The sequence below is a fragment of the Eupeodes corollae genome, chromosome 2, assembly GCF_945859685.1.
Source record: "Eupeodes corollae chromosome 2, idEupCoro1.1, whole genome shotgun sequence".
Lineage (NCBI taxonomy): Eukaryota > Metazoa > Arthropoda > Insecta > Diptera > Syrphidae > Eupeodes > Eupeodes corollae.
The window spans coordinates 124,500,023-124,510,386 of record NC_079148.1 but is presented as its reverse complement, the minus strand read 5'-3'; the positions used below and the strand labels follow the sequence as shown (position 1 = coordinate 124,510,386).

General features: G+C 31.0%; 1 protein-coding gene across 1 annotated transcript; it reads right to left on the bottom strand.

The window, feature by feature from the left end:
- Window positions 1-7,089: 7,089 nt before the first annotated feature.
- On the bottom strand, window positions 7,090-7,945 carry LOC129946326 (arylalkylamine N-acetyltransferase-like 2). The gene has a single exon (XM_056056463.1). The coding sequence runs from the start codon at window positions 7,800-7,802 to the stop codon at window positions 7,149-7,151; it is 654 nt and encodes a 217-aa protein (XP_055912438.1). The 5' UTR covers window positions 7,803-7,945; the 3' UTR covers window positions 7,090-7,148.
- Between the last annotated feature and the right edge of the window lie 2,419 nt (window positions 7,946-10,364).

Here is a 10,364-nt window from a genome sequence, read left to right as displayed (position 1 = left end):
TTGTGTCTCACTTTCACGGGAACATTTTGTACTGTGCCTGTGGATATAAATTTTGTCACTAGACGCTCAATTATTGTTGATCTGCTAGGACGATTATGGCGACCATAAATTGGTCGTAGCGCTCTTAACGTTGAGGCCCTGATTCCGAATTTCGGTAGAAAATTTTAATAATTTCGACTCGTTGTTGGCTCATATATCTTTTCATCATGAAATATCAAACCTTATTGAAGAGAAATGTCAAAATTCCAAAAGAACAGCAAGAAAAATGGCGTTATTTGCTGTCCCTATTGCTCTACTTTTCTTAAAAACCCATGTATTCTAAGCTAATTACATCTTCTAAGAGAATAATTCAAATTTTAGTCGTACGAAAACAGTGATCAGGAATGTTGTCCCACTAGCATACTAGTCTCATGAACTTTTCGCAAAAACTATCGCTCAGCAGCGCAGTGAGTAAATTTTCTTATTTTCATGGACACTCACTTCCTGTTAAAATGTCAAACAGCAAGCAGCTGTCACTTTCAAAATAACCAAATATTAAAAAAAAAAAGAAACAAAAGAAGGTTCCACAGCATTTTTCAAAATCCAAAGTTTAACCTTCCCTGTTAAAGAACATTCATAGGCTTATGAAAGCTTATAGCTAAGTTAGGCGTAGGCAAATCAACAAAGGTTTATTTTTTAATTTGAAGGAATAATTTAAAAGTATTTTATTTATTAAATTATATGTATGAATAAAACAATACAAGAATTGACCTTACCTCCATTTCTGAAGTTTTGGTATTATTTAGTTTGTTATTCTTTGCTATCTGCTTTTGATGCAAACAATAACTGCCAGTGTTTTGTTTTTTAATGTTTAAAATGGGTTATTTTAAAAAGCGTTGTTATTTTTTTTTACAAATTTTGCAGAATTCTGGACGCCATTTTTTGTCTATTTTCTGTGTACTTTATTAACTTTATTTTTCCTTCAATACCATTTTGGTTTTCACTTCTAATCGCGTTTTTCATTTACGTTGTTTTTTTTTATATAAGAACTTGAAGTAAGTCTTTAATTTAATTTTTAAAGGATATTCGAATTTTCCGACAGGTTAAATAATTTTTGTTTTTGTATGTTTTCTATTCAACGGCGTTTAAAGAACTTTTAGCATAAGCTACTTATTGGTTTCTATATAGAAAAGAAAAGACAGCAACAACAAAAGAGAAAAAAGTTTACCCCTAGCAAAGTATTTTCTCATAGAAACCCTTTCCAAAGTAGGTACTGTGGTTTTGGTTTGCTTTTTTTTTATCTTGGACGGAAATTGACTAAGTCACTCATTCTTTTGATGCCTTCAGGGAAAATCGCGCCTGCTACTGTTTTCTGTGTGTTTTTGTTTTTTCCCCTCTTTTATAATTTTGTTGCTTTTGCTTTATAGCTTCAGCTTTTGTTGTCTTTTGCTTTGAAACTTATTTAACCTAAGGCATGTCATTCTTTTTCGCAATGTGTCGCAAACTGTTTACCTGAGTTTTTATCTTTAGACTTTGTTTAGGTTTTTCTTCCTTCGACTTTTTTTGCTTTGGTTTTTCTTTGTTTTTTTATGGGTGTGTAAAGGTGTATAAGATTCCTTAAAACTTTATGTCTTGTGTCTATTTGCAATAATGTGCACGCGATATTTACTCAAAACAAAAAAAACCTTTAATTAAGCTTTAATTTGATGTGAATGTGAATGTCTTATCGAAAGAAATAATTACCTAAGATTAAGTGGCACCCTGATTGTAGGCATACGTATGTTTACCAGGCAATCTAACTGCTGGCCTAGCAATCACAAGAAACCGGAAGACATTATTTTGAAGAATGTGCGGTGCGTCCTTGACATTTTTTTTTTGTGTGTCAGGTAAACTCAAATATTTATTTATAAAAATAGACAGCATTGGCCTTAATTGGCTGGGCTTAAATGAAAAAAAAATACCACAAAGGTACGAGGAACCTTGAACAAAAGTGCTTTGTTAAAAACATAGAGTTCAACAGTTGAATTGAGGTCAAGTTCCTAACATTGACAAATTTTGTTAATGAAATTACATCACAAAGCACCTAAAACCTTTCTAAAAAACAAATAAATATATTTTGTGGAGCTGCATCTCGTTAAAAACCAAGACTTTGTGACTTACAACTCTCAACTTTTCCTGCATTTTGTATGCCAAATTTAAACGGCAAATTTAAAAATAAAGAACTTTCATGACAAGGATTACTCTTGAAGGATTTGTCAACTTGACACTTTTGGTTTTAACTGATAAAGTATGTATACACATTGGCAAAAAAGGATATTTTTAAACAAACAATAATGGTTAAGACGAAACAGACAGAAGATCATAGACAACCATCATACACGACACTCTTGCTAAAAATTATTGGTGCGTCCAACACCTTTTACACCAACTTCGCTTGGGGTTATATATTTAAAGAAGTCCAACGTTATGGTTATACTGAAGGTACATACATTATAAATACTACATCGAGGAACTGCTAGGACATTTTTGTCAACACTGTCAACGCCAATGCCACAAAAGCAGCATCAGAAAGGGGTTCTACATGATACACGACGACGAGTCATATAGTCAGTTCTAAGTAAGGACACTTTTACAAGTGCAGAGGCACACATGTGTGGCCATGGTATGGCAATGATGTCGTGCATGATGAATATCAACGTATTAACCGAACGCATACAAAGAGTAATATAATGTCAAAAGTTAAAGCGTATAAATACTTATATAACATAGGTGCTGATGAAAAAGGATATGTGTCTGGTTTGCATTTATGAAAACAAAAAAAAGGACTCATAAAATAAACACAAGGACGAGTTTAAAATATCTGAATATACGGACCATGTTCGAGGTTCTACAGGCGGTCTATATTTGTTTTTTCACGTTCATACATATAGATGAAGGCCAAAATACACCATAAAGGATTATTCCATACATGTACCATATCACCAAGATCATAAATTATTGATTTGGCAATGATTTATCATTTCAGTCCTCATGCTCCCTCTTCTTTTGCATGTTACGCGTATCTATATGACGTAAACTGTCTTTGATGATTTTGACACGAAATTTAATACATATAAATCTCTTAACATAAAAGAAGTCTTACATCCCCTATCCTCTTAGAATATTAAATATATTATCGTTTTAAAGCGTTCAATTTGCTCATTTAAGTCAAAAGCAACAAAAATAAAAGAGTAAGGGGACGATGTTGGTATTTAAATATGCACGCGTAAGCAATTGTCAGTTTGATCAATTTATATTAAAAATTATGTTTATCCTTTAATATCCTAATGAGGCCACTTAAATTTAAAATCAGAGATGGATAAAGTGACGTTAGAGAAGGAACGGGGCGTGGCACCCAGACCCAAACCAAATCCAATGTCGATGAGACGTCAACGAACGAGGACACTTTATACAAAAAAAAAATAAATAACCTTCATTCCCTCAATACAATCGTGGAGGGTATAGAAACTTGAAACAAATTACGGACTTACAAAAAAAATAAAAACGAATAAAATTTCCATTTTCATTAAATCAAAATGAAATTGCAAGGGAATCACTTTTTCTTTTTTTCTGATTTTGCTGCCATATTGTTGCTTGATGGGTTCTAAAATGCAAATGTCTGTGCGGAGTTTTGTTTTATGTTTTTTTTTTATTTTCTTAATGAAATGAACCATCAGCATTGTACCTGACCTAACATTGGGAATTCCCTTATGTTCTCATTGGAACTTGCTTTGACCAATTTTTGGAGAAACGTCTATATGGTGATGTTAAGTGTTAAGGTACGTTCGTACAGTAAGAGCATTATTTATAAGGAAGAAGCCACACAGACAGAGATAATGAGAAGGATTAAGAATTTATTTCCTGCTTTCGGTTATTGTTTAGGTAGTAGATTATTATGGGATTTAGTGCTGATGACCGAAGGCTTTTAACGGTTTTTATTAAAGCTCTTAGATAATTTTCCTAAGTTAAAGTTTGGTTTTAAACATGACCGAAGGCTTTTAACGGTTTTTAGTAAAGCTCTTAGATAATTTTCCTAAATATCAGTTAAAGTTAGGTTTTAAACCTTTTATGAAGTTGTCTTGTTTCCCAATACCTCAAGTAGAGGCGACTTTTGAGTATTTTTCTTTACATTAAGTCGCTGTAACGTTAAGCCAAATTCTTTAAAAAAGAATTTGGACTCTATGAGGTTTTTATGTCGACATGAAAAATTTATGGTTTGGTCTGAATTGGCCAAGAGATCTTGCGATCTCTTATCTTTAACAATTTCTTTGGAAATTTTATTTATTATGTCTCTAAAGGTCTAAAATTAATTTAACTTAGCTATGAATTTCTGGGAAGCCATCTTAACGGTAGATCAACTTTAAATAAATAATTTTGGTGGCCCAAGAGTCTGTTAAGAACTATGGCCTATTCACTTATAACTCTCAACCATTCCCGTGTACGAGTAATGTTGTCAGGGATGGAGAGGACTTACAGTTTTTTGCTGAATTCGAACAGCTAATTTGAGATCACTTTTCATGACAAGAATTATTCTTGGAGGATTTGTCAATTCCTCGCAAGAGGCAGTAACCGCGAAAAAACTTTAGATGGCACAGGCAGGGATTGAACCCAAAACCTCTGGCATGACAGTTCAACGCACTAGCCATAACGACACGTGTACTACCAGATCAACCTTTTGAAATTCGTAATATGTGCTTCTGTTGTAAATTTTATCAACAAATATTCTACTTATGATGTAAAAAATATAATTTTAAAAAAAGAGGCTGGGATGCGACCCACACTGATAACTTCTCATCCTGTCTGTCGCTTTGTCTTGCTTAAAAGTTTGTCTATTTGTACTCGTATTAATTTTTACCAAATTTGCGTTCTATTTTTTGTAGATTTAATTTTTTATGAAAAAACGGACTGTTGGATTTTTATATAAAAATTACTGAATATCGAAAACAATATTTTTTGTGAAATAAAATAAGTTTGAAACCAATATTTTTAATTTTTGAAAAGCTATTTGAGTCAAAAGTAATTTTTTACCAAGTTTTAGTATTCTTTTTTTTAATTTTATCGAATGTTGAAAACAATATTTCTTATAAGATAAAATTTGTTTGAAGCCAATATTTCAAATTTTTGAAAAGATATTTGAGTCGAAAATCGATTTTTACCAACTTTTGTTAAATTTTTTTAGGTTATTAATTTTTTGTACAAAAACTCTAAATTCGATTTTTTTCAAAATTTTACTAAATGTTAACAACAATATTTTTTGAAAGATAAAAGTAGTTTAAAGCCAATATCCACAATTTTTGAAAAGATATTTGAGTCGAAAATCAATTTTTACCAACTTTTATTATATTTTTTTAGGTTTTTATTTTTTGTAACAAAAATGTTTTCTCAACATTTTTCAGAATGTTAAAAACAATATTTCTTATAAGATAAAATAAGTTTGAAGTTTAAATTTCAAGTTTATGATAAAATATTTGAATCGATATTCAATTTTTACCAACTTTGAGTAATGTTTTTTTTTTAGATTTTTATTTTTTATAAAAAAAAACTGTCAATTCGATTTTGCTCAAAATTTTATCAGATGTCAAAAACACTTTTCTTCGTTGCACAAAATGGTTTTGGAGATAAAATCATATTTAAGTCGTAAAATTTAAAGGTGACAAATTTTTTTTTTCATTTTTTTTGATTTATAAAAAAAACCGTTAAATGGATTTTTTTCAAAAAATATATTTCTTTGATATCACGTCACAATATATTATATAAAATTTAATTCAAGTCTCTTGGGTTTTTGGTCGTGAGATATTTAGGGTTAACCAAAATTTTCGCCGTTTTTTTAAACTGCTATGTGTAAAAAATACACCCACGCAATTTTCTTGAGAGCCCTTTCTGCATCTTGCTGGCTTATTATCTGTATAACAAATTTTATTTATCGATATCTCTTTTAGTTCTTGAGATATGGACGACGAAAAAAACGTCGCGAACGTACTGACGTACGAACGTATGTACGTACACACACACGCACAGACATCTTTCTAGAAATCTTTTATTCCGACTCTAGGGACCTTGAAACGTCGAGAAATGTCAAAATTTTCAATTTGACAAATCGGACCCATTACAATAACTTTCTATGGGGTGTTAAAAATCTTGCCAATAAAAGGCCAGTCGAAGGCATTAATCAGCAGGTGGGAAGTCTATTCTGATATCTCCATTTCATCTCTTGTTTCGATATTAAATTTCTTGCAGTAAAATCTGTTAGTTGGGTTAGAGTAAACAACTTGTTGCTAACCTTTGCCGGCAACAAAGTTCTTTGTACAATTTCAAACAACTTCCACACAACTCTAAGTTGCCGACAACTTAGTTGCCCTAATAAAGCACATGAGCTACGAACTGTGGATGTTCACATATGTTGACGTTTCTTTCACATGAGCTTTATTTCTATTCAATCTATAAATGCCCTTTTCAACAAACAAAACAAGAGTGGTATAATTTTGATGTTAAGTTTAGCGCAAACAATTTATTCGTTGCAGTGTGGATGGTATGTGGAACGCGAATAGAGATTGACAGTTCATAGCAACTACACTGCAATTCGTTACTACCAACGTGTAAAATCACGTTTCTTTCTCTAATCATTCATTCGTTGTTTGCTCTCATGTGCAAGGCCCTTAAACCTGAACTATTTAGGCACTTTTTAAATTAATCGAACTTTAACTTAATAAGCTGAAAACGTTAAAATCACAAAATATCTATTTTATCTGAATTTTTATATAAAAATCAAACAGAGCTTCTAAAAATTCAGATATGTAAAAATATTAAAAATTTTCTTAATTAATTAATGATGCTTTTTAACTAACAAATATTCAGATAGTATCAACCAAATAAATTCAATATCACAGTCTACTCGTATTTATAGCGTTAGAACTTGGAATACAATATTATTTGACACAAAAAAAATAAAAACCCACAGTAAAATAATAGAACTTTAAAAGAAGACTTCGGTTAATTGACCAAAAGTGAAAACGTTACACTTAAGAAAAATAAAAAAATAAAACATTTTTCTTAAGCATTTATTTTGAAAAAATACAAACTTTCATGTTTAGTGGGTTTTATAATTTATTTTATTTCACTGATTCAAGTCGTTACAACAGCTTCTTAGCGTAAGTTTTGACAAGTTTATGCTCCCCGGGAGGAAATAACACCTGTTCATCACTATTCGGCGCACGATAATCAGCAAAGGCATACACATTCACACATTCCATGTTCAAACGATCGCAAATCTGAGCTGAGTATACACTGGTGCAATCGGTACTGTAAAGTGGGAATCCCAATTCTTTTGCTCTCTCCATTGATTTCTCGAACAACTTCAATCCAATACCATTCCCACGGAATTTCTTATCTACAGCTAACACATGCCCATGAATCGCCTTATCAACATTGTACTTCTGATAAACATTCGAGTCTCTTTCAAGCATCGCCAGAAATAACAATGCCTTTGACCATTTTGTGTTGGGAATGTGGGAAGCTTCTTCTAGCAATTTCTTCTCCTCATCGGGATATTTCGGTCCGGCCAGAAAAACACCAACAATTTGTTCTCTTTCATCACTGACCACGGCAATGACACAAGTTCCATGGGCTATGTTTGACATATTACACTCCTCATCATGTGAATCTTGTTCCAGTGGCTCAGTAGCTCGAGTCAATGGTTCCTCTGGATAATAGTGTTGACGTAGAAATTCCAGCATTGAATTATAATCATTCGATGTTGCTATCCGATATTTGATCTGTTTGCTCATTTTAAGTATTTTTATGGTAAATCCAAAACTAAAACTACAGCACTACGTTAATTAACAACTAAATTTGTATCAAAAACAGGGCTATAAACCGGGTGCGATATGCGATATTAATCTAAGAATAAAGCTTTTGGCATGCAATCAAACTCCAGTAAATTGATAATAATTATATTTATAGTTACATGTACATACATATAATTGTGTTTGGTAAAGTAATGATGTTCAAAATCACACTCACTTTACGATACGCGAAGGACAGTGGGAAGTATGTTGTCAATAATTATTCGAATCATTAAAAAGTCTCTGGTAAAGAAAAATTCGGATCAAACTTAGCTTATTAAGCTTCTTCAACCATCACCTTTTATATTGAAATATTTTCCGTTTTATTTTAGACTGAGTCCAGTACAATTTTCAGTTTTCTTGTATTTTTATTTTTACTTCCCTATTTGGGTTTTATGATTTGAATTTGTGCAATTTATTTTATAAATATACAGATTTTCAAATTTGAATTCATGTTTGAAAAAATAGTTTATTTTTATTTTTTTGTATATTTAAACAAACAAATCAATGGACCCCTATTTGACCTATTAACAAGTTTTTTCAGATCATTTAAAAATTAAAAGAAAGCGTCTTAAAAATAACAACAATATCCCACTGTGCAACGTAACGTATGTATACCAATCCGAATATCAATCAAAACTGCAATAAAGTGTAGGAGAATGCACTGACATGCGGTAATGTTTGCAATATTGGGTACGTTCAGAAAACACAATGGAATTAATAATATGAAGCCAATTGAATTCCAACTAAAGTTAAGATAACTCAAATTCGGAACTCGACTTCACAAGCCTTTACCTAAATGTAACAATAAGATTAAAATTCTTTGATTGCACAAATACTTTAAAATATTCTTGATTTTTAAATGCCGTATTTTGTGTGGATTATAGGTACATCCACTTCAAAATTTCAAAACTTATTATGAATTAAAAATTGCCTTATGAAAATGGCTATAAATGTCTCTGCCAAAAATCATAAAAACATCAAGATGCTTACTTTTTGTGCCATAACCTCTTTTTTAATTGAAAATTTAACAAACTAAAATTGAATAAAAAATATAACTATAAGAAACAGACTAGAACTTGTCTAACCGTCATCTTTTTTGAATTCATGCTTTTGAAACTTAAATGCCAAATATCTGGAAAAATATGCGTCTTACGCCCATATTATTGAGTTTCTTTAAAACTGGGTTAGGTTTTACGGAAAAACTGGATTTTAAATGGTTTAAAATTGTAAGTTAAAAAAATCGATTTAGATGTCAAGCAAATTACAGAAGTACTTGAATAATAAAAATTTTATCAAATTTTTGAAAATTAAAAACTCAAAATGCCTTTAAAATTAGTTTTGCCAAAAACTACTTAATGTCTTAATATTTAAGACAACAAAAACCAAAAAATATATAAAGCTAAGTGCCCCTTACTAGCCCGTTGGCCCCTTGATGAGAGATAATTAAGACACAATGAACATTTTTGAAAAGCCTTCAGGTCTGAAGAAAACCTTTCAATATTCGAAAGAAAAAAAATTGAAGCTATGTATGTACGTATGTTTTATATTGGTAATCTAAAAATACCGAGGCAAATACTAAATATGAACTAAGATTCAGGGCTCAAAGGTTTTGGGAGTTGTTTTTTTAATTTTGTTTAATTTTGTTTATTATGGGAACGAAGAAGAAATATTCACAAGAAAAAGCGACTATGCAAAAATAACAATAACGTATATTTCAGAGATCAAAAGTAAATCTCAACCTTTTGAAAGGTCTCTTAAATTACTCTCACTTGTTGAGATTTACAAAAATGATCACTTAATAACCAGTTTACTCAATTTTTTTTTTTCGGTTTCTGAGAGAGAAACTTTTATTTTGACTTTTTAACTTCCCATTGGAAGTTATTGTAATGGGTCCGATTTGTCAAATTGAAAATTTTGACATTTCTCGACGTTTCAAGGTCCCTAGAGTCGAAATAAAAGATTTTTAGAAAGATGTCTGTGCGTGCGTGTGTACGTACGTTCGTACGTCCGTACGTCCGTACGTCCGTACGTCCGTACGTTCGCGACGTTTTTTTCGTCGTCCATAGCTCAAGAACCAGAAGAGATATCGACTTCAAATAAACTTTGTTATACAGATAATAAGGCAGAAAGATGCAGAAAGGGCTCTCAAGAAAATTGCGTGGGTGGTTTTATTACCATAGCAGTTTGAAAAAAAGGTGAAAATTTTGGTTAACCCTAAATATCTTATGAACCAAAAACGCTAGAGACTTGAATTAAATTTTACATAATATATTGTAACGTGATACCAAACAAGTATATTTTTTGAAAAAAAAATAAAATAACGGTTTTTTTTATAAATCAATAAAACTGAAAAAATAAATTTGTCACCTCCAAAATTTTACGACTGAAATATGATTTCATCTCCAAAACAATTTTGTGCAACGAATAATAATGTTTTTGATATCTGATAAAATTTTGAGAAAAATCTAATTGACAGTTTTTTTTATAAAAAATAAAAATCTA